The 25342-nt window shown below is 36.8% G+C and overlaps 1 protein-coding gene across 2 annotated transcripts in view; it reads left to right on the top strand.

Annotated features, from left to right (window-relative positions):
* Nucleotides 1-25342, top strand: part of DDX10 (DEAD-box helicase 10) — a 300441-nt gene that overhangs the window by 50390 nt on the left and 224709 nt on the right. For both annotated transcript variants that reach the window (XM_024117374.3, XM_055078804.1), the window contains exons 12-13: nt 3134-3222; nt 6192-6666. In XM_024117374.3, coding sequence (XP_023973142.1) covers nt 3134-3222; nt 6192-6666 — 564 coding nt within the window. The remainder of the gene's footprint in view (nt 1-3133; nt 3223-6191; nt 6667-25342) is intronic.

Raw genomic sequence — 25342 nt, 5'->3', positions numbered from 1 at the left:
CTAGTGTGTGGGAACCTTTCCTCCTTCACGGCTCCCTCCCACTGGTGCAGGTCCCGTCCCTATTCTTTGTCTCTGTTTATTCTTTTTTCTTTTGCCCTACCCAGGTATGTGGGGAGTTTCTTGCCTTTTGGGAGGTCTGAGGTCTTCTGCCAGCGTTCGGTGGGTGTTCTATAGGAGAAGTTCCACGTGTAGATGTATTTCCGATGTATCTGTGAGGAGGAAGGTGATCTCCGCGTCTTACTCTTCCACCATCTTTAAAGAGATTCTTAACTCATTCTTTAACTTTGAAAAAATTATATATTTCTTTCTTTCTTTTTTTAAAAAAAATTTTTGGCTGCACCGCGTGGCATGTGGGATCTTGGTTCCCCAACCAGGGATTGAACCCCTGTCCCTTGCAGTGGAAGCGTGGAGTCTTAACCATTGGACCACCAGGGAAGTCCTAAAAGTATATATTTCTTATAGTAACTTGGAAAAATATCTATTATTTGTCCATAATCTTGTCAGACATATAGAAAATCCTCTTAATGATTTTTAAGTGCACAATGGCTGGATTTCTAATATACTTGATAAAGTTATCAACTTTTGATTTCTTCAGTAAAGTTATTATTAACTTCTGACTGCACTTTCTTGACTGTAAAATTATTATCTTATATTAGGTTAAATTTCTAGAAAGCATAGCACTCTTGCTAAATTCTCTTCAGGAATGAGATTTTAATCTATAAGTATGAGAGTGTTCCCAAACTGCTTGTTTTGGACTTAGAAATCCTCTTGATTAGCAAATATACAAAGAATTGTCACTTTTAGTTATACTTATTTTTTAGTTCTTAAGAGTACCCAGCAGTAGATTCTTTAGAAAAGGAAGATGTGAAATTATTTTGCACTGTGCTTACAGCTGTCCAATCTTTGAATTGACAAATATTGAGTCCCTGTTATGAAGTTTTTCATTTTCAACACTCTTTTACTTACATTTTAGTTACGAGATCTACATAGGATATCTACATCTGCATCTCCCATAACTCAACAAAGAGTAGGGATTCAGAGATTGGAGGAAGAAAATAAAGAGGAGGCATGGAAAGGGCATCCTCAGTAGACAGAGGAACCTGAGCAGAAAAAGTCAGTAGTCAGTCTTTTGTGTGATGGTTTTGAAACTGGATATTCTAAGCAAAGAAGTTTTATTTAAAGGGAACATCTTATGTTTAAAAAATTAACTTAGGTTATATTTTATCATATTATTGTTGCTGTGCTTAAAATACCAACATTAATGATGAAAGCTAAAATTCAGATGCTAAGTGCTAGGCACTTAGCTGCAGCATAACCCTATTACATGACAGTTTGGTTTTTTTTTTTTTTTTTTACATGACAGTTTGATATGCATTGTGTTATGTAATCTTGCCAACAACCTGTGAGGTAGGTGATATTGATTTGATTTTATAGATGGGAAAATAGGAGCTGAGGAAATAAAAAATTGTCCAGGGTGACATAGATATTAAGTGGCAGACCTAAGATTTAAATCCAGGTCTTTCTTCAGAACTTCCATGATACATTAGGAGAAGTTAATTCCAAAGTATAAGAGAACCAAATAATGAACTGTGCATAGTTAAACTTCTGTAAGCGCACTTCACCTGAAATCTCATGAAAAGGGTCTTTAAACAGATTTTTTTTTCTTAGTTTTTGGGCATATATTTAGGCATGGAAACATTTGTGTGCATGTTTTGCCTAGCAGACATACTTTAAGCTAGGAGTTAAATCTTTTAGAAGGTTTGGAAATAGTATGCACATTTGAAAATAATATACATGAATTCTGATGTCATGACTTTGTGCATACTTAGGTCATTCTTTTATGAATCAGGAAGTATGAAACACTGGAAGGATGTCGTTTCACTGGTTTCTGCGTATAACAAATGAGCCTTCCAGAACAAGATTATAGAAAAGCACATTGAAATAAATGATGTGATTTACTGGGTGTCACGCATGGTTTAGCAGAACGGCTAACTGTTGTCAGCTGCAGCAAGCTATCTAATTTCATAGAAGCGATTTTCTAGCTTTTGATTATAATCTGGATAGAACAAAAATAATAAGCAACTGGGATGATTTCTTGTGGACGATTGTAGGGGAAAAAATTTTCCTTGAATTATTCACTTTAATGCCTATGGAGACAGGGAAAATGGTTTGAAGATTAGTGTAAATGGTTTGAAGAAAGGATTAGTGTAAAGTTAGAGAAAATGTGAAGTTTAGGAAATATAGAAATGGGAATTAAATATACTTTACAAAAATTAATTTTAAAATAAAAAAAATAAAACTCCTGCCTACATGTGTTTCACCATCTTTGCTGCCTGTTTATTTTACAAACTGACAGAGGATCCAGGACCATGTTTACTTTTTAGTTTGTAATAGCTCTTGGTATAAAGATAGTTTCTTTCTTTTTTTTTTAAACACAAACAGAAGAAAAATATTACAAGTTAGTGACAGATTACTTGAAATTATAATGACAACTAATTACTTGAAATTATAATAAAAAATAAAAAGCTTTAGGAATAAACTTTTCCTGTTATGATTTTATTAAGCTTTATATAAGTACAGTAAAATTTTATTTTGTTGTAGTAGTCAGAGGATGTTTTCAAGTAATAATTATTACTTATAACTGGTGTTCATTGGTACTTAATGTATTCCAGAAGAAATGCCAAGTATTCTACATGCATTTTTCTCATTTAGTTCTCATAACACTCTAAGTAGAAGGTACTGTTATATTATGTTTGATAGATGAGGAAACTGACAGAAAAATGAGAAACTTGCTCAGCTAGTAAGATGTGGAGCTCAGATTTCAACTGTATTATTCCAAAGCCTGTGTTTTTCCCTGTTAATGCACCTGAATGATATTAACTTCTAGAATAGCTTTTTGAGAAGGTTATGTTTTATGCTGAGTTGGCTTGATGAAACCAAATTTAAAGTCTTTTCTAATATTACAACTTGAAAAAGGTAGGTTTTTTGTTTTTGTGAGATGACATATAGCTATTTTTGAGGTTTTTCACTACTGTTGAATTTATCCCTTTGATTAATTTTTTTATCTCAGTTAAAATTCATTTTCCATTTCTGACTAGTATATATCTTACACTTCAACCTTTTATGTTTACAGTGTTTTGTCTCCTACATACGTTCAGTGTATCTGATGAAGGATAAAGAAATATTTGATGTGAGCAAGTTACCTATACCTGAATATGCCGTGTAAGTATTCATATTATAGTTTTGTTTGTGAATCCTTAAAGTTAGAGGGAATTTGTTTGAAACCTGGTTTTGAGAGTCTTAGTTTAAACCACTGTGCCTTACCTTAAAAGACTCTGTTGAAGATTTGCAGAGAAAAAGATTATATAAACTGTAGAAAACTTGTTGAGCATTCAGTTCAGTCAGGAATTTCAGTCAGGAAGAAGTTTCTTACTTGTAAGTATGAATTCCTGAAAGTTACACTGGCAGTTTCCTGTAGTTTGGGCTTAAAGGAGATGGAGAGCAATTGATAAGCATTCTTTGAAATCTTTAAATGTCTGTAGCCCTCTTGTTTTCTAAAAAGCTGGCTTGGTTTACTGTAGTTCTTTTTATGCTTTGGATGCAAGTCTCTTTGTCAGTTCTTCCCTTCCTTTTTTTTTTTTTTTTTTTTTTGCGGTATGCGGGTTTCTCACTGTTGTGGCCTCTCCCGTTGCGGAGCACAGGCTCCGGACGCTCAGGCCCAGCAGCCACGGCACACGGGCCCGGCCGCTCTGCGGCATGTGGGATCCTCCCCGCGGCCATGGCTCACGGGCCCAGCCGCTCCGCGGCATGTGGGATCTTCCCGGACCGGGGCACGAACCCGTTTCCCCTGCATCGGCAGGCGGACTCTCAACCACTGCGCCAACAGGGAAGCCAGTTCTTCCCTTCTTTTAGATTGGTTTCCCATGCTGCTTATTGCCTGGATATTCTTTGTGTCTTGGTGTTTCTTACAGGTGCTCACAGTTACCATGGAAAAATGTCTCTCTTTAGTAATTGTGGTTACTATTGTATGAAAACGGAACTCTTGGTCTTGTTTTGGCTTAGTATTTGAAGGATTCTTTTTTCCTAACCTTTTCAGGTATAAAGGAGCATCTGTTTTTCAATGGGGTCCCACCTGTGGGAAAAGCATTGACAAAATCCTATAGAATCACCCTTAAGGTTACTCATACTTTGAATGTCAGATTGAAATCTCCTAGTCTGTGATGAAATATGTACTTTCAAAGCAAGGTCTGTGTATTTGGCCTGCTTTCCAGGAATTTGAGTACCTTTACCTTTGAGTCTAATAAAAACTTGTATCCGAATGAGCTGCTGTTTTCCATTCTTCATGTTAGATTGCAAGTTCAGTATAGCAGGTAATTTGTCAGTTGTAACATTTTAGAGCCATTTAATTCGCTAGATAACAAAGTAAGGTCACTGACTTTTTGTTTAGGTAATGGATGGAAAATCGCATGCCATGGATAACATGTTTCTGTTTGCTTATCTCTTTACAAATTTTACAATTTCTGAATATGATTCATGGTTTAGGTTATTAGCTGATTTTTGTGCTTCATGAAGTTCTATCCTGGTTTTCCTGGTTTTCTCATTGACATAGCTGAGATATTAGCAAACAGGAGAGGCACAGGTCTTTTAATGCTGCAGGGCCATATTTAGAGGACATTTTGTCGCCACAGATGCCAGTAAATCTCATCTGTTTACATTTGAAGACGTTTGCTTTTTATTGGTGATGCTTAGGGAAGCAGAAAGTTAAATTCTGAGCCTAAATTACTGGTACAGTTTAACTTGGTGTTTTAATTTAATTTTTGTGGATTTTAGATGTATAATTTCCTTGATCTATAATTTCCTTTAGAAGCCTTTGATACCTAAAACAGTGCTATGTATGTAGGATAAAATAAAGGTTTAAAAAACTATTTTACTGAAGAAATGTTTTATTTATTTATTTATATTAGTAAAATACTTTTTTGAATATTAAAGAAATATGTTTTAAATACCTAATATGTCTAGTTCATTGAGTTAGGCATTAAAATTATAGATGTATGGTTATGTACTTCTACCTTAAACGAGGTCCAAGTTTAGTAGCAGGGAAAGACATGTAAGTGTAACTAATACATTGAGAGAAATGCTCTGATGCGTACTGAGTTTGTGATCCTAACTGTATCCCCTGTAACAGTAATAATGACAAGTGCTCAGTAGTGGCTGCCTGTGTGCTAGGCACTATTTTAGATGCATTGCCTCTGTGAACTCATTTTATTTTTATAATGACCCTATAATGTAGGTGCTCTTGTCATGCCATTTTGCAAATGAGAGAACTGAGGTATAGAGAGGTTTAATAATGTCCTTTGATCATATAGCTAATAGGTGACAGAGCCAGGATTTTAACCTCATCAGTTCTATTTATGAATCCAGGTTTTACAACCATACCTCTCAGTTTCTGTGAATTGTGTCTTATAGGTAAAAGGCAGTCGGTCCATTTTCTAATGTTAGCTTTTTATTATAGCAGGCCTTGCTTTAAGAGTTTCTTTTCAATCCATCTGTGGGAGCTTAGAAGCTGGGAAAGACCTGACCATAAAGTAAATCTTGATCTTAGAAGGAGAAAATAAGATTTTTTTTTCTTTTTTGGTCTCAAGTTTAAAAATTCTTTCTTATAGGAGTGATTGTGCCACATTATGTGTGTTAGAAGGGAGGATGATAATACTTGAGTTCATTCATTGCAGAGAACTGTGTTTTGTTCTTTCATGGTCATGTCTTTTCCAGCTTTAGTATTTATATTTTACAAAGTATTTTCATATAGTTAGTACATCAGATATTTATAACAACTGTGAGATAGGCCTGGGAGGTATTGTTATCTCACATTTGAGAAAGCTGAGGCTGAGAGAGTTATACTGGAAATAGGCAGATCTAGTAGTTGAACTGTTCCCTTGTTTCTGGTCTCATGCTCTTTATTTTGTTAACTGTGTTACCATCTTAATGGAAAATGGGGTATCTCCAGTATTTTCTGACAGGTATTCATTATCTTTTAGATCACCTAACGTGTCAGGATTGAGTTGTATCTCAGAGGAACATTTTCTTAAAAAAAAAAAAGTTCCAAAAATCTCAACTCCTGAGAAACTATTTCATAATAAACTCATAAACCATCAGTGTACTGAGATAACTGTTTTCATTTGCTCATATTTAAGGTCTCTTGGTCTTGCTGTGGCACCACGGGTAAGATTTCTTCAGAGAATGCAAAAACAACCCAACAAAAAACTGGTAGTGAGCCAAGATAATAAAGTAATTGAGCCAAGGACTGTCTCCCTCACCAATGATGAAGTGGAAGAATTTAGAGCCTACTTCAATGAGAAAATGTCTATTCTCCAGAAAGGTGGGAAAATACCAGAAGGGACAGAGTACAGACTGGCTAGTGGTATTAGTGATGAAGAGGAAGAAGAGAAAGAATGTGAAGAAGAAATGGAAGAGAAACTGGGAAAAACAAAAGGGTCTCAACCTCAGTCTGTCCCTAGCAACAAAGGGTCACAGAAGAACAAAGAAGTTCCTGTGCAGTTCTTGGACAGAGATGATGATGAGGAGGACGATGGCCTCAATGCTGACTTCTTTAAGGTGAAGAGGCACAATGTGTTTGGGTTGGATCTTAAAGAGAATAAAACATTACAGGTAAGTTTACCCCTAGTGGAGGATCTTCTGTTATTTCCTACCACTTCTTACCACGTGCTGCCTGTTGCCTTTGGGGAACTATGGGAAAATAACCAGGAGAAATTTGTAGAATGACTTTCTTTGCTGTGAACTCTACCTCCTTCTCCATCTTTAACGATGGAATAGGTGCTAAAGAATTCTCATTTTTCATAACTTTGGGAATTCTAAGAGGTTGACAGCTTTAATCTTTTCATTTATTGGTTTTCTGATGCATGTTTTAAGAAGTAGCCAGTTTCATGATTATAACATTAAGTAATAAGGTGATGGGGTTTTGTGGCTTATGATGTGAGGATCCTTCATTGTGATTCTTAGTATACTACTTTCTGATTTAAATAATTATAATATTCCTTACAACAATTCAATCTCTTTAAACTTTTAATGAGACATTTGGTTTTGGGCACCAATCCAGAATCTTAAAAAGAAAGCCAGCACTTCTATTTAAAGGCCGCTTATGAAGGGTTATTAAGTTTCACATAGGTCCTTTGTTTCTCACTAGGCACCTGCTAGGAGGAATAAAAGAGATAATCCAGGTAAAGCACCTATTTCCTGGGGTACTTGCAGGTGCACAGTAAATATGTTTCTCCACCCTTCCCTTATTTTCGTTTTAATTTTGTATGCCTTATTCTTGATCATTTCTTTGGAGAAAATTGAATGAAAAATGAACCTGAACTCTTATTCTTTATACAATTCTAAGAGTCACAATAGGAAATATTAAATTTTGAACTATGAAACTTGGATAGGGGTTTTTTAAAAAAAATTAATTAATTAATATTTTTGGCTCTGTTGGATCTTCATTGCTGTGCTCAGCTTTCTTTAGTTGCAGCAAGCGTGGGCTTCTCATTGCAGTGTCTTCTCTTGTTGCGGAGCACGGGCTCTAGAGCACATGGGCTTCAGTAGATGTGGCACGTGGGCTCTAGGGCACAAGCTCAGTAGTTGTGGCTCACGGGCCTAGTTGCTTCGCTGCGTGTGGGGTCTTCCCAGACCAGGGCTCGAACCCGTGTCCCCTGCATTGGCAGGCGGATTCTTAACCACTGTGCTACCAGGGAAGCCCTGGATAGGTGTTTTTTTAAGTAACTAAATAAAAATTGTAAAAGTAGCAAACATACTTACTGAGTACTTTATGTATTAGGCATTTTCTAAACATTATCTCATTTGGTCCTTGAATAACCCTATAGGTAGGTACTCTATCATTATACAAGTAAGAGGAAAAAAATGGAGATACAGAGATAATAAAATAGTGAGGTGCACAATTAATTATTGGCAAAGTTGGAGTTTGAATCTAGGTATTCTCACTCTAATATTCATATCTTGACCAATAATCTGTTTTTTTGAAGTCTGATTTAGGTTTTCTCTTACGTTTTCTCTGGACTTTTTATAGTTTTAGCACTTGAGTTTAGGGCTAGTGTTCATTTCAATTTAATTTTTGTGTATGGTGTGAGGTAAGGGTCGAGGTTCCAATACCTCCCTCCCCCCATGTGGATGTCCAGTTGAACCAGTACTGTTTTCTGAAATTACTGTCCTTTTTCCATTCTAGTTACCTTGACTCTTTGTTGAAAGTTAGTTGACCATGTACGTGTAGGTCTCTGTGTTGACTCACTTGGTTTTATACAGTTACCCTTTCATAAATAACACCGGTGTCGATTAGTATAGCTTTATGGTAAATCTCAAGTCAGATAGTGTTAGTCTTCCAACTTGATATTTTAAAAAATTTTGAGCATTTTTAGACCATTGCATTTCCATGTAAGTTTTTGAATCAGATAGTTAATATTTACAAAAAGTCTTTTCATATTTTAATTGAAATTGCATTGAATCTATAAATCTGGGCAGAATTAACAATATTGACTTTTCCGATTCAATATATGACATATCTTTCCATTTATCTAGGCCTTCTTTAATATCTTTTAGCATTTTTAAATTATTTTAAGCATGTGCGTCTTACCACATATTTTGTTAGATCCATCTCTTACTATTTTATAGTTTTCAATGCTATTATCAATACTTAAAAAATTCAGTTACTTTTTTTTTTTTTTTTTTTTTTTGTGGTACGCGGGCCTCCCTCTGCTGCGGCCTCTCCCGTTGCGGGGCACAGGCTCCGGACGCGCAGGCCCAGCGGCCATGGCTCACGGGCCCAGCCGCTCCGCGGCACGTGGGATCCTCCCGGACCAGGGCGCGAACCCGGTTCCCCTGCATCGGCAGGCGGACGCGCAACCACTGCGCCACCAGGGAAGCCCCAGTTACTTATTTTTTGTTGCTAGAATATAGAAGTACAGTTTTTGCACACCAGTCATTCTAAACTGTCCTGTTAAGTTATTGTGGTTGTTTTTTGAGATTGTTTGGAGTTTTCTTTCAATCTTCTCTGTAGCTGGTCATGGTATTTGTGAATAAAGATAGTTTCATTTCTTCCTTTCCAATCTGTGTGTGTTTTATTTCATTTTCTTACTTGATTACACTGTATGTTGAACAGCAGTAGTGAGAATGGACATTATTGTCTTGTTCCTGTCTTAGGGAGGGGAAACATTCAGTCCTTTACCATTACATCTGATGTAAGCTGTAGGTTTTTTGTAAATGCTTTTAACGGGTTGAAGAAGTTCATTCTATTTCTGGCTGGTTTAGTGTTTTTATCAGAAATGGATGGTGAATTTTGTCAGATGCTTTTTCTGCAACTATTAGGGTGAACATAGAGCTGTTGTTATTTATTCTGTCAGCACATTGATTTTTCTAATGTTGAACCAACCTTAAATTCCTATGATAAACCTCACTCATTCGTGATGTGCTTTCCTTTATCTATTACAGGACTCTATTTGCTAATATTTTGTTAAGGGTCTTTGCTTCTGCGTTCATAAGGGATATTGGTTTGTAGTTTTCCTGTAATGACTTTGAGGACATGACACATTTTAAAAGCTTTAGATACATTTTGCCAAACTGTCCTGCACAGAGGTCATATTGATCATGGTCCCACTGGCTTTATGTCCGTGCCCATTTACTAACACCAGCACTGAATATCCACATGTTTTTACTGTTTTGAAACAAACAGCATTATTCATTTATTTATCCATTGTATAATTTCTGTGTGTGTATTGCTTGTTTTCCTCTCTCTTTTTTTCTCTTATGATATTGGTCTCTTTCCTGTCGATTTGCAAGATGTCCTTAAACTTTAATTACTATTCCTGGCTTTTAATTATTTTATAGCTCCCACCACATTTTTTTGCCTGCCTTCCTTACTGGATTTTGAATTTCCTGAAATTATTGTCTTACTGACCAGTGTGTTTTCATGGCTTGATACAGTGTCTAGGACCTAGTGCAGATTTCACAAATGTTTCATGAATGAATAAGTGAATCACTCATATCTTCTTTCACTTTGATAGTTTTGTTTGCTGTGAATTATGTAGAATTCATATATGTAGAGTATATTCTTTGAAATCTGTATTTTGAAACTAAGTATGATTTGCCTGATTGACTTACAATAATTCAAAAGGTATTGTTGAATTTTCTATAAACATGAGCAGAAATGACTTATTTATTTGACTTGAATGATATAATTGTGCAGGCTAAGCTTTGTAATTTAGATAGTAAATAAAAATATCTAATAGTAATGATGTAAAATTCTGTTAACTAAGAATACGTTTGCATAGCATACTGTAAAAAGTTCTATCTTTAAAATACCTGCTTTTTTTTTTTTTTGTAACCATAACAAATGGGAAGTATTTTGATGTTTGTGTCAAATGTGAGGGAACTTTGGGGGCAGTTACAGGATTTTTAAGAAGCCAATAAAGGAATGTTTTTCTGTATCTTCCTGCACATTTTCTAGTACTATACACTAAAAGTAGAGTTAAAATTATTGGCTCTTTAGCTGAAATAGAAATAGAAAGGCTTGTCAACTTTACCTGTTATTTGCCTTTGAATTTTCAAAATCAATACTTATTTGTACTCAGATTATCATTTTTTTGTTGTTGTTGTTCTTTATCATGTTTTCAAGGCATTTGGTTTTGAGTGTGATTTTGTATCCACAATCTCAACTTGACTTTCCTATTTAGCCTTTGTTTTGGCACTTTATATTTTCGTATTGCATTGCAACCATCACTTACTGGAAGCTGCTTTTTTCTTTTATTACCTGTTTTTAAGGATAGATCTGATAAAGTAAAGAAAACCAAACAAACCTTACACAAAATGGGAAATAATACTATCATTTACATATATAAATTATTCTTGAGAGATTAAGTATTGGGTTCGCTGAAAAGTTCGTTTGGGTTTTTCTGCAACATCTTATGGAAAAACCTGGACAAACTTTTTGGCCAACCCAAAACTTTTTCAGACACTGCTGCCTGTGTTCAAATATTTTTATTGCTCCTGTTTTAGAATTTTCTTTAGGGACAGCATACCAGGCATGCAAGGGAACTGGTTTCATTACCTCTATCACAGGCTGTTCTCTTTGCCTTGTTATCTTTTTCCTCATTTCTTGCTCCCTTGGAGCAGTTGTAGAACTCAATTGAGACTTGGAGTCAGTGGGAACACATTGGATTACAGATTACATGGAATTTGTTTATCATATCATTATCATTAATAAAATAATATATTTTTTGGTATTTTACCATATACCAGTGCTTTCCTTGCAAGTATTCATTTTATCCTCATGACAGGAAAGGCAGATGCTATTACTTAAAATTTCAGAGACTTTTAAGTGACTTTTCCAAGGTTACAGTGGTGGAGTTAGTACTCCAATCTATCCCTGATGTCAGATCACATTCTCTTTCTCTTTTATCCTGTTGCCTACCATCATTTGTGTGTGGTCTACTTTCTGTAAATGGGTAGTGCCAGTGTAATTGACAGCACTGTAGATAATTTTGGGCAACCCATTGTGTGCAGACACTTTGAATACAGAATTGATAAGTTTACCTCTTTAGACTTGGGTATAAATGGAGTAGAGAGGTACTGAGGGCCAGGAGCAAGTGATATCTTCTGGAAGACTGCCCTGTCACAGTTCTTTTCCATTTGACCAGTTCAAGGCATTGACAGAGAAACAGATCTCCTTAGCGTTGGAGAGGGAGTCATGAGTGATGGAGCCATGAAAGAAATGGGCGGGAGAGAGCACACTTGGGCTGATTACTCTTACAGTAGTAAGAGAAGTTTGGTTGACCTCCCACCATAGGGAAGGGACTTTTGTTTTGCCTTGCTTTCTTGGCTGTTGGGTGTCTAGAAAGTTAGCTTCCAGAGAGACAGTGTTAGAGAAGAGTGTGAATATATAATTAAAATTTTGAAATTGAAAATGATTTTAAAACATGTTCTTAAATATGAGAATGAAATCTCTAAGCAAATACTTTTCTCTCTCATATTTTACAGTTGTTTAGAAATGAGACTGATAGGTGGATTCCATTTTAACTCAGCAAGTGTCCTTTTAAAGCTTTCTCAACAGTAAACGTAGATCAATCTTGGTTAAGATTTGAATGATACTCATAAATTATTCTTTGTCCTTAGAGCTGAATCTATATTCTGTTTACATTTTAATTTTATATTTTGGCACAAAATTCTTAGTATTTTAAGAACTCACTGTTGGTGGTAAAACATAGGTTAGCTAACTTTATTATTAAATTGTTGCTTATGAGTATTCTCTTATAAATATATTAGAAGTTCTGCATCAAGATTCCGATATTTGGGAGCTGGGATTTTTCTGCCTCTTGTCTCCTCTCCTTTTCCCTTTCACTCCCTTCTCACTTTCATTTTTTTCTCCTCACAGCAGTGATTACTGAGTGCCTACAAGGTGCCAGGGGCTGTGCTCAGTTCTTAGTAAGTTTCAGAGCCTTATACTTTAGTTAACATAGCAGGTTATTAAACCAAAATTTCAGTACAGAATCTTAGATTTCTGTTCATTTATTGATTCTTGAAACCAAATGTTTTAAAGTGTTAACATTGGCACCACAATAGAGAAGACATCCTGAGAGAAGTTGAGACTTAAAGAATGCATATGAGTTAATAGGAAGGGGAAAAAGCATTCTAAGCAGAGAGTACAGAATGAGCAAAACCATGGCCACAAGAAAGTGTGTGTTTAGTGTGGGAGCTATTTCTGGTATGATGTTTAGTTTCAGTAGTTAGCCTTTCTGAGGCTTAGTGTCCATCTCTGTAAAGTTACTACCTGGCAGAGTTATTGTGATACTTAGAGATAGAAAGCAACCAGCACAGTTTGTGTATGTAGAAGGAGCATGGTTAAAATTAGCTGTTCTTTCCACTTGATGAAGTATAATGGGAACATACAGGTAAAGGGTTGGTAAAACTTTGCCAGTGCAATGGCTAGGCAGTGTCCGAGGTAGTGCTGAAAAATAAAGGCTTTTTCTGAATCAGGTCTCATTGTAGAGAGAAAAAGTGATGTATTTTATTTATTCCAAGTGTAGTATCAGGAAACAAGACTACTTTTTGATTTTAGCATAGTTGATAGAGCAGTTTTCACATTTTCAGTGTCCTGCATTGATCTGGAGAGTGCTAAGGCCTACACTGATACCACAGGTCAGGTGATGTCATAGCCAGGTATTTAAGGAGAACTTATAATTTGGTATAATCAGACCATAACTAGGCAAGCACAGTGCCCTATGGAAATGAATCAATTGTTTAGAAATAAAACTAAAAATGATGTTAGTAGTAGATATTTCATGTGGAGTCATTAAATGAAATTCATTATGATATGAATATTTTTCTGGGTGGAGTTCTCTGTCCAGTTAACTGGCAGTATTCTTGTGGATATTAATACTGTGCAGTATACCTCTAGAAGATATTATATAGAAGATACTAGGTTATGGATATTGTTTATATGTTTAAGACTGTTGATTTAATAAGGGACATTAGACCATTGACAGAGGAATGGATAAAGAAGATGTGGTACATATATACAATGGATTATTACTTAGCCATAAAAAAGAATGAAATAATGCCATGTGCAGCAACATGGATAGACCTAGAGATTGTCATACTGAGTGAAGTCAGACAGAGAAAGACAAGTATACAATATTGCTTATATGTGGAATCTAAAAAAATGGTACAAATGAACTTATTTACAAAACAGAAATAGAGTCACAGATGTAGTAATCTTATGGTTACCAGCAGGGGAAGGGAAGGAGGGATAAACTGGTTCATTTATTGATTCTTGAAACCAAATGTTTTAAAGTGTTAACATTGGCACCACAATAGAGAAGACATCCTGAGAGAAGTTGAGACTTAAAGAATGCATATGAGTTAATAGGAAGGGGAAAAAGCATTCTAAGCAGAGAGTACAGAATGAGCAAAACCATGGCCACAAGAAAGTGTGTGTTTAGTGTGGGAGCTATTTCTGGTATGATGTTTAGTTTCAGTAGTTAGCCTTTCTGAGGCTTAGTGTCCATCTCTGTAAAGTTACTACCTGGCAGAGTTATTGTGATACTTAGAGATAGAAAGCAACCAGCACAGTTTGTGTATGTAGAAGGAGCATGGTTAAAATTAGCTGTTCTTTCCACTTGATGAAGTATAATGGGAACATACAGGTAAAGGGTTGGTAAAACTTTGCCAGTGCAATGGCTAGGCAGTGTCCGAGGTAGTGCTGAAAAATAAAGGCTTTTTCTGAATCAGGTCTCATTGTAGAGAGAAAAAGTGATGTATTTTATTTATTCCAAGTGTAGTATCAGGAAACAAGACTACTTTTTGATTTTAGCATAGTTGATAGAGCAGTTTTCACATTTTCAGTGTCCTGCATTGATCTGGAGAGTGCTAAGGCCTACACTGATACCACAGGTCAGGTGATGTCATAGCCAGGTATTTAAGGAGAACTTATAATTTGGTATAATCAGACCATAACTAGGCAAGCACAGTGCCCTATGGAAATGAATCAATTGTTTAGAAATAAAACTAAAAATGATGTTAGTAGTAGATATTTCATGTGGAGTCATTAAATGAAATTCATTATGATATGAATATTTTTCTGGGTGGAGTTCTCTGTCCAGTTAACTGGCAGTATTCTTGTGGATATTAATACTGTGCAGTATACCTCTAGAAGATATTATATAGAAGATACTAGGTTATGGATATTGTTTATATGTTTAAGACTGTTGATTTAATAAGGGACATTAGACCATTGACAGAGGAATGGATAAAGAAGATGTGGTACATATATACAATGGATTATTACTTAGCCATAAAAAAGAATGAAATAATGCCATTTGCAGCAACATGGATAGACCTAGAGATTGTCATACTGAGTGAAGTCAGACAGAGAAAGACAAGTATACAATATTGCTTATATGTGGAATCTAAAAAAATGGTACAAATGAACTTATTTACAAAACAGAAATAGAGTCACAGATGTAGTAATCTTATGGTTACCAGCAGGGGAAGGGAAGGAGGGATAAACTGGGAGATTGGGATTGACATATACACACTACTGTATATAAAATAGATAACTAATAAGGACCTACTGTATAGCACAGGGAACTCTACTCAAAACTCTGTAATGACCTATATGGGAAAAGAATCTAAAAAGAGTGCGTATATGGATATATATAGCTGATTCACTTTGCTGTACAGCAGAAACTAATATAACATTGTAAATCAGCTATACTCCAATAAAAATTTTTAAAAAATAGCATTAGAGAAAGTAATGCCCTTGTTTGGGGAGTGATTGGGCATGCTGATGAGCTGCTTTAGGAGAGTGCCGATTTAGCTGTTTTTTTAGCCCCATAATTATTTAATTTAAAAATGGGAATGAACCATGTTAACTTATTTCCAAAAATTTCTTACAGACAACTATGTTTTTGTAGAAGAAGATCAGGAAATGATGAACATCTTTTGGTTTTCTAAAATCTGCCATGCATTTGAATATTGCGTCTCATTGCTTAAACTCTCCACAACCTTGCACAGTATTATCCCCATTTTGTGGGTTAAGAAACAGAGGCTTTGAAAAAAGTTCTATTGCTTGCCTAATGTCCCACAGTTGGTGAAGTGGCAGAACTGGAATTTGTTGTGCCCAGGCCCCATCGATTTTTTTTTTTTTTTTTTTTTTTTGCTGTACGCGGGCCTCTCCCGCTGCGGAGCACAGGCTCCGGACGCGCAGGCTCAGCGGCCATGGCTCACGGGCCCAGCCGCTCCGCGGCACGTGGGATCCTCCCGGCCCCATTTTGTGGGTTAAGAAACAGAGGCTTTGAAAAAAGTTCTATTGCTTGCCTAATGTCCCACAGTTGGTGAAGTGGCAGAACTGGAATTTGTTGTGCCCAGGCCCCATCGATTTTTTTTTTTTTTTTTTTTTTTGCTGTACGCGGGCCTCTCCCGCTGCGGAGCACAGGCTCCGGACCTCCGGACGCGCAGGCTCAGCGGCCATGGCTCACAGGCCCAGCCGCTCCGCTGCATGTGGGATCTTCCCGGACCGGGGCACGGACCCGTATCTCCTGCATCGGCAGGTGGACTCCCAACCACTGTGCCACCAGGGAAGCCCCCCATTGATTCTTTTGACTGTGCTTTTTTCGATTCCTGTCATTTCTACATTTTAGCAGTTCTTCTTTACTTTTAGTGTTCCTCTTCACTTCCCATTAGCACTACTACTGTTCTGTCACACACCGTTTTCACCTCAGACTTGGCTTGTGGGATAAGTCTCGTAATTGGTCCCAAATGTTGTTCTTCTGAGTCATCTTCCTGTGAACCTCTCTCAGGTCTATTTTTTTCATGTGGTTGACCTTCCATGCCTCCCTTCATTTCATCCTTTTTAGTTGGGCTTTGTAAGCTAGCCCCTTCCCTGTTAAACTACCAGTCCAGTGCATTCTTCCCGGTGTGAGTTTCCAGTTACACTGAAGGGATTCCTTCCTAGGATATTCTCACCACTCCAGCCGTTCACATCTTTCAAGATTCAGGGCTGATTTTGCCTCTTCCTTGAAGTCTTTCTTTACTTACTTATCCCACTGACCTCCGGATTCCAATTGTCTATTTTGCTAGTACTTTTCTTTTTGGCTCTTCATAATATACCTACTTGAATGTCTTAATTTCCATTTCTCTTGGTGATTCCTGAGATTGTCATAACCTTTGTATGCAAGGGTCTTATATATTGCTGTTGAATTAAACAGAAGGGAAAACTCTTTAAAATAAAACCTAGGAGTCAAGAAACTTCTCAATTTTTTGGTACCGTGAAGTGGAACACAATCTTAAATGTTGAGTAGCTCAAATAGAATTGTTATGTATGTTCTTTTGTCTTCTTACAGGTGCTTTTATTTTATTTTTTTTTTTGCATCCTGTGCTTAATTCTTGTAAGCTTCATTCTAATTCAAAAGGAATAGTTACTGTGACTTGAAGCTTAAATGTACAGAGTTGCTATGTATATGTATATATATATTTTTCTCCCCTATTTGAGTTTTATATGCACATGATTTCCTAAGGATGTAAATTCTCAGTGGAAAGCTAAAAGTTTTTGGCTTGATGTTTATTCTTTCACATGCTGCATCATTATTGTATCAAAAATATTTCAACTTGTTTCTCTTCATTTTCTAGTTTTATACGTATTCAATGTTTAAAGGAACTGCTGACTAGTACTGGATTTTCTCATGACCTACTTTTATAGCCTAAATTTCAGGAACTACATTTATCAGGGTGTGCTTATCTTCATTTTAAGGTAAAGTGGAGGTAATGACAGAAATTTGAAATAGGACAGGCTATTCTTGAAGAGGGTCATATAAGTTGCCCTTGAACTTGACTGTTAGGATAATCAGAAATAAGGAGCTTTTCAAAGTCATCAACAGGTGCTTGTGTACGTGTGTGTGTGTGTGTGTATATAAAACAAATATAACTATAGAGAATTTAGACTAATATGCCAGGTTTTCTGCTTATGAACAGATTAGTTCCAGTATGCTCTTTGTGAGCTCCTTTGTTCTTGAGTCTAAGCCATCAGTATATGTATATATTTACCTAAAGCTTTTTAACGGGAGGACTGTCTTTGTGGTGACACTGGATTTAACTGTTCAAGTTTCTTTCCAACTCTTAAATTTGTCCAAATGTATTTCACTTTGGACTTTGTTATTTTCAGTGTATTTTTATTTTTATTTTTATTTTTTGTGGTACACGGGCCTCTCACTCTTGTGGCTTCTCCCATTGCAGGGCCTAGGCTCCGGATGTGCGGGCTCAGCGGCCATCACTCACGGGCCTAGCTGCTCTGCAGCATGTGGGATCTTCCCGGACCGGGGCATGAACCCGTGTCCCCTGCATTGGCAGGCGGACTCTCAACCACTGCGCCACCAGGGAAGCCCTCAGTGTATGTTTTTGAAACACAGCTTCAAAAATCCATGCTGTGTCTTAAGTCCAAGGCAGCAGTTGAAGCTAGTGCCATCTGGTGGTGACAGGCAGTTAAATAACATTTGCTTTGATGTGAAGCTTTGTTTCTATCATGAAAGTTTCTATTTTAGGTGAAATGAAGGCTTGTTAAATGAAGCATTAATGAGATAAAAAAAAATTCACTCCTTCAGCAAATATTTACTGCATACCTGCTGTGTGCCAGACATTGAAACATCACCATTCCTTCTCCTCATGGAGTTTTATGTTGTAGTGAGGGGAGATGGACAAAAACTATAAACATGTGCTGTGGGAAAAATGAAGCATGGTAAGGGGGTGGGGTGTAGCATTTCAAATAGTAGGATGGTGAGAGGCACCTCCCTGAGAGTGTGTAAGGCACTCTTCTACTATTGCTTGATTAAGACCTTTAGATGTTTTAAGCACTTAAGATTATGATGCTTCCTCTGCCCATATGTAATTTGAAACAAAAAGAGTACTACATTTTAAAACAGAGTCCTCAAGTTATTATTTTTTCCATGATGACTACTTCATTGCTTTTGTTGAAATATGTTATTTCAGAAACATTTTTTCTTAAAATACTCCAGTTTTGCTGGTGCCCTGAGCATGTGTTGTGAATAGCCAGTTGGTTAATTGCACTTGAAAGCTAGGCCTGATAGGGGAAGGGAAAGAGAATTCAGACCCTCTTGGGAGCAGGCGCTAGCAAGTAAATTGGTCAGAGCAATGGCACTTCAGTGAAGTTCAGTGGGAACAGGGATGCCTGTATATTAAGAAAGGCCTATTTTTCAGTAAAAGTAAAGTCTAAGCATAAATTACATACTTACAAAATCAGTATAAGATTAGCATAGTGATTTCATGATGATTTAAAATTTTAAAGTCTTTAGGGCAGTGCTTCTCAAGCTATGTTTGCTGAAGGGCTAGCATTTAAATTTCCAATTCATCACACAACAATAATTTTATAAAATAGATTAAAGAAAAATTACTAAAAGAGTGAAATGAATGTTTTCTTGGCTCTTTTCTTTCTCTGCCTTTTTTGCTGCCTTCTCTTTCTCTCTCTGGGTTAGATGATTATTTTCTCTTTTACTATTTGATCATAAAGCCTCTTTCTGTATTCTTTTTTTTTGTTTCTCCCCATTTCTTCTGTTTGTGAGGCCATAATAGAATACAGTGTTGTGGGGTGGTTGTGTCTGTGTAATGAATGATGTTCAATGAATGGAACATACTGTTTGTCATTTAGAAAACTGTGTAGTTTCTCTTTAACCCTTCCATGCCTTTTGGGTTATTTTTGATGAATGGGTTTTGGCCCTGTAAGGGATACCACCACAGTTGGGATATGAGTGTTCCTTGGCCCTTTTTGGCATTGGTTCCTTGTTTAAGTTCTGCACTTTAAACAAGGAAAGATTAAGAGGGAGAAATGATTGGTAAATGGGCCTTTGGTAGGCACATTGACTATAGAGAGAAATGTGTAGTAAAATGTATCTCCTTGAGAGCAGGTAATAACATTTATTTATTTATTTTTTGGCGTGTCAGGTCGTATTTGCAGCGCATGGGCTCTTCGTTGCTGTGCGCCGGCTTCTCTCTAGTTGTGGTGCACGGGCTGCAGAGCGCGTGGGCTCTGTATTTGCAGCACTTGGGCTCTATAGCTGTGGTGCGTGGGCTTAGTTGCCCCTCGGCATGTGAGATCTTAGTTCCCTGACCAGGGATCCAACTGGCGTCCACTGCATTGCAAGACAGATTCTCAACCACTGGACCACCAGGGAAGTCCCAGCACTTCCTGCTTGTAGGTGCATTTTCTGCAGCATCTTTTACATGGTAGACACTGAATGCTTGTTTCTAGTGTGGGGTCATTTTCTTTCAATGATCCTCTCCTGTGGCATTCATTGACAGCACTTTCATCCTTAGTATCAAAATAAAAGAAAACAATAGTGTAGCTCTTCCTAAACAAATCATAATTAGAAACATATATGATGACGTTATAATAAAGTGAGTTTAAAAAATTTTATTTATTTTTCAAGCTGGGAGTGTTTTGCCATAGAATAAAAAATTTGTCTCTATTAAGCAAGAGGCAAACCATCAATCTCTGGACATTTTCTCCCCAGGAACGCTGTTGCTGTTTTTGGTTTGTTTTCCTTTCTTTTTTTCTTTTAGCTTGCCTCCTGGCTGTTAGAATAGAGGTGACAGACAGACCTGATATACTGTTGGGCAGAGAATCTGCTGGTTTTTATTTGGCATAATAAATGATTGAAAACAGAGTGATATTTTGTTACAGTTCTTATAAAGCCAATACAGTGGTGATTCTTACAGTGCATTAATTTTCAGCTCCAGAAGCAAGTGCCTTACCATACTGGGCACTGTAAATGTCCCTGGAATATATGAAGAAAATCCTAAGCATTTGGCAAATGTGATAGAAGTCACATGTTGCAACTTTTCTGAGAGCACATAAAGGATGCAGCTCATATTTTCAGGGATAATCGCTCTTGATAAAATTTTCTTACTGTTGGTCTGTTCCCTCCCCACCCCTCACACTGGTGGAATAAGTGAATCGCTTAATTTTTCAGTGGCAGTCAATATAGAGCCTGCCTCCAAATAATAATTCCTACCTGAGTTTGTTTTCTAAATTAAAATGGCATATTTCCCATTATTTCTTTTGTGTGATCACAATTAGAATAATTCTTCCATCAGCATGCATTTTCATGTCTGCTGGTTTATGTCATAGGAAGTAACAGAGCAGAGGAATGCTTTCTTCCTTGCTGTGATACCCAATTTTGGAGGTATACTAATTTCAGAATGTTTGTTGTAGGAAATGGTTGCATATTCCAGAAGCAGTAAGAACTTGCTAAATAATGTTCTCTCCTGTGGTTTGGTTCAGCACTGTTTTTTTTTGCATTTTTTGATCTATCTGGACTGTTTCTCCTATCTGCTGACATTCCATAAAGTAGGACTTTACAAATCAAAGAGTAGGTAAATTTCTATTAGGTTCTCTATCTCTACTCCCCACCCAAATCTTCTGAGACTGAACTTTTTTTTTTTTAAGAAATCTGAATTTCCCCACCTCCCATTAACTAGCCCTGTTCTGTGGTGGAAATTGCAGGTTAATTTGGCTTTTCTTATTCTTTTACTAAAAAGAGAAAAATTATTTCTAGGTTTCAAGAACCATGAAGAGTCTGAGGTTCTACTCTGCTTGCCATGAGTTAGCCTGCCATATTTTGATATATGTTGCTAGACAACTGATGGGACAGCAGACCGCATGAGCTTCAAGTTTGCATTGGTTCCCCTGCCTCTGAAGTTCCACAGGGGCCATGCGGAGGTGTCCCCAGGTTGGAGCTGTCCACAGGGTAGGTTTGTGTCAGAGCTAGGAAGAAGACTGCTAGCAAACCTGCCCAGCTTTCACCCAGAGGGAGACATTGTCTCTAATAACCTGGTCAGGAGGAAGTCTGTTCATTGCCCCCAGGGGAGATACTATCTCTGTCTTCTAAGGCTGTATGCTGTGTTGACATCCTTGAAAGATAATCTGGAAGAGTAACTGATTTAAGATGTGCAGAAACATGAGAGACCCATAGATGATTATCTCTCAATGCTTGGTAGCAGCAGAGTCAGAACTGTTTCCTTCTGGTTCTGTTTTGGTGTGTTTCTCCCAAATCAGAATGTAGAAAAACTAGTTTAAATGATAACATGAATTCCAGAGACACAGATTCCTCCATGTGAGAACTGTTGCTTTTATTTGATAAGGCCTAAAATAGTGGGTAGTTACATTTGCTGGGACCAAGTCAGGTACTCCGAAGTGTGCGTCCAGAGCAACCTGTCCTCATGCTCTCATAGCACTGAGCACGCTGCACTGTCATATTGTTTGTTTTCCCCACCATATGATGTACCTTTATGGAGGCAGGGAATATATATTAATTCATTTTTGTGTCTTTATATTTGTCAGGGTTGCCTGTCGTCCTAATAGGTTTTTAGTAGCTGTTTGTTGAATGAAAAGAATGAATAAATAAATAAACAAGTAGAGCCTTTTAAATTCAAATCTGGTTAATCTTTTGTGTGTTTAATCAGATTTCTTACCCCAATTTGAGACTGTACCATTTGATAGAAAAATGTACTGGGAACACAAGGGGGTCAGAAAATATTTGTTACCTGAATGGGTTAATCTTAGGTAGGACCCTTGTGTTGGATTAGAAAAGCTGGGTTAGGTACAGAGTAAATACCTTGTGTGAAATCTTTCCTAAGCCTGACTTTAATTCATCCATATCCTTTTCTTTGCATATTGGTTATTTTGATCTTTAGGACCTGTTTTCTTGCTGTGGTCCTCTGTTGTTCTAGAGAAAAATAAAAATTTAAGTGATATTTTGGCTATTCACCTTTTTCTAAAGATGGTTGAGAAAATATTTTAGAAAAACTAACTTCTTATGTTGAACAGCCCGTAATTTTATTTTATAGTGAGTTTACTTATAGAGATTAGTTTGATCCTAATGCTGTCCATCAGTGGGTTGTTTTAGATCTAGATGGGTATATAGTTTTGAGCAGAGTGTGTGTTTAAATCACTATTTCCAGGAGAGTTTGCAAGACTCTTTCCCACCGTTGTGTACTTCTTCAGCCTAGACTTAACCTTAGCAGAGGCAGGTGGAGGCAGGCTTCCTGTTTCTCAGTGCTGGCACAGACATGCCTCCATTTGCAGCACCACTTGAGTCCTGGTGTCCCCACACTTAAGAAGCTTGGAGAAGCAATTTAAGAACTGCTAGACAGTACTTGTGCTGTCTCTTTTGAGACATGGGTGGTAAGCACAATAATCAAAATTACCTAGTTATTTTAAACCAGAAATGACAGAATTGTTTTGGCAGGTCTGTGTGTTCACATCTGTGTTAGGTTTATATGTTCCTGCAAAAAGTGTGTTTAGCAGTATAAAGGAGAATAATGATTCATAAGCTTTTTCAAATTCAGATCTACAATTCATTTATACTTAATTATATCCTCATTAATATCATTTTGAATGGCTTTATATAGTTTTCTAGGAATTCCTCAGATTAGAAGTTGAGGGAAACAGTAGTTTCATTGCAGCTGGGGAAGCATTTTTCCAGTAGTGTCCATGTGTATTGAGTTGCACATATTGTGTGAAATGTAGAGCCTTAGCATGTGCCAAGAAACAATCATTTAATGAGGCTATTTATGTCTCTGGTTTTCTCAGGTTGAAAGACCCTGCTAGACTGCTTAGAACACCAGCTTCTGTCTTATTCTGTTGAGGTCTCTGTAAAAACACCCATAGCCACTTCAGGGACTTATTTATTCCTACTTTCACTGAAATAATTCATAGTTCCCAGACCTAAAAGTCTATTGAAAGAATAAAGTACTGAACCTTTAGGGATAGTGGGTTAGTCTGAGCATTTGGGATTGTTTGTGTCAGTTGGCCTTAAATATCTTCTGCCACAGTTTACCCCCGTAGTTAATCAAGTGTTTGTTGGTTTTACTCACTTAATGTGGACATGTTACTGTACCAAATATGAAACAATTTGACTTGTCAGCTCTCAGGAAAGTTACAGAGTTGAGGAGATAGGACTTTTATGTGGAAATGTTATATGAAAAAACAATTTAAGATAGCTGTGTAAAAAGGATAATATAAAATATTTACCTAAATAAAATGTTTTGAATTTGGGCTAGAGTCTTAGAGATCTTTCTGAGTAGGTGGGACTTGATTAGTACTAAGGGCTGTGTTGGATCTGATAGGTGAAGAAAGAGGGAAAGGGTATGAGCAGAGTTGGGGGCAGTAGTTTTGGGTCATTAGTTTTGGAAGAGTAGAAGAGCTTTACAGGAACCATGAGGCAAGTCAAGAGTGACTCTATTTATATGTTTTGTATTATCCAAGTTCACTACTATGACCACTACTGCAGTTTAAATATAAATCTGATCATAGTATCAAGTAAAGGAAAGTTGATGCAGATTCATCTTAAAACATGACTTCTGAAAGTTAGTCTTCCTTTTTACAATGATTCTCTGAGTAGTCTTAATTATTAAGTATTACAGTTAGCATTTATAATTGTGATTTTTATCAGTGAGAAGAAAATAACTAAATCAGATACTGAACTCTTCTAGACCTTGAAGACCTGATATATGGTTAGATATGCTGAAAATTAGTGCATCATGTTATTCCCTTCTCAGTGGAAGACTTTCAGCATGTCTCTCATATCCCCTCTTTTTTGATAATAGCTTTATTGAGATATAATTCATGTATTATAAAATTCATTATTTAAATTGTACAACTCAGTAGCTTTTGGTATGTTTCCAGAGTTGTCCAACCATCATCACAATCATAGAATATTTCATTACATCTGAGGAAATCCCACACCCTTTAGCTGTTACTACTCAAGCCCCCATTTTTCCTCAGCCATAAGCAACCACTAATATATTTTCTATCTCTACAGGTTTGCTTATTTTGCATAGTCTGTATAAATGGAATCATATATGTGGTCTTTTGTGACTGGCTTCTTTCACTTGAGATAATGTTTTTAAGCTTCATTCATATTGTTGCATGTATCAGTACTTCATTCCTTTTTATGGCTTAATAATGTTCCACTGTATAGATACACCACATTTTGTTTATCCCTTCATCAGTGTCCATCTTTTGGCAATTATGAATGATGCTGCTATGAACATTCATGTACAAATTTTTGTGTGAACCTAAGTATTCATTTCTGTTGGGTATATACCTAGGATTGCAGTAGCTAGGTCATATAGCAAGAATGTTTAACGTTTTGCAAGTCTGTTTTCCAGAGTGACTGTACCACTAACAGTGTATGAGAGCTCCAGTCCTCCCATATCTTTTTTTTTTTAAACATCTTTATTGGAGTATAATTGCTTTACAATGGTGTGTTAGTTTCTGCTTTACAACAAAGTGAATCAGCTATACGTATACATATGTTCCCATATCTCTTCCCTCTTGTGTCTCCCTCCCTTCCACCCTCCCTATCCCACCCCTCTAGGTGGTCACAAACCACCTAGCTGATCTCCCTGTGCCATGTGGCTGCTTCCCACTAGCTATCCACCCTACGTTTGGTAGTGTATATACGTCCATGCCACTCTCTCACTTCGTCACATCTTACCCTTCTCCTCCCCATATCCTCAAGTCCGTGCTCTAGTAGGTCTGTGTTTTATTCCCGTCTTACCCCTAGGCTCTTCATGACATTTTTTTTTTCCTTAGATTCCATATATATGTGTTACCATACGGTATTTGTTCTCCTTCTGACTTACTTCACTCTGTATGACAGACTCCAGGTCTATCCACCTCATTACAAATAGCTCAGTTTCATTTCTTTTTATGGCTGAGTAATATTCCATTGTATATATGTGCCGTATCTTCTTTATCCATTCATCT

This window comes from Physeter macrocephalus, chromosome 16 (assembly GCF_002837175.3).
Source record: "Physeter macrocephalus isolate SW-GA chromosome 16, ASM283717v5, whole genome shotgun sequence".
NCBI lineage: Eukaryota > Metazoa > Chordata > Mammalia > Artiodactyla > Physeteridae > Physeter > Physeter macrocephalus.
Note: the sequence above shows the minus strand (reverse complement) of the source record. Positions and strands in the feature narration are given on the sequence as shown.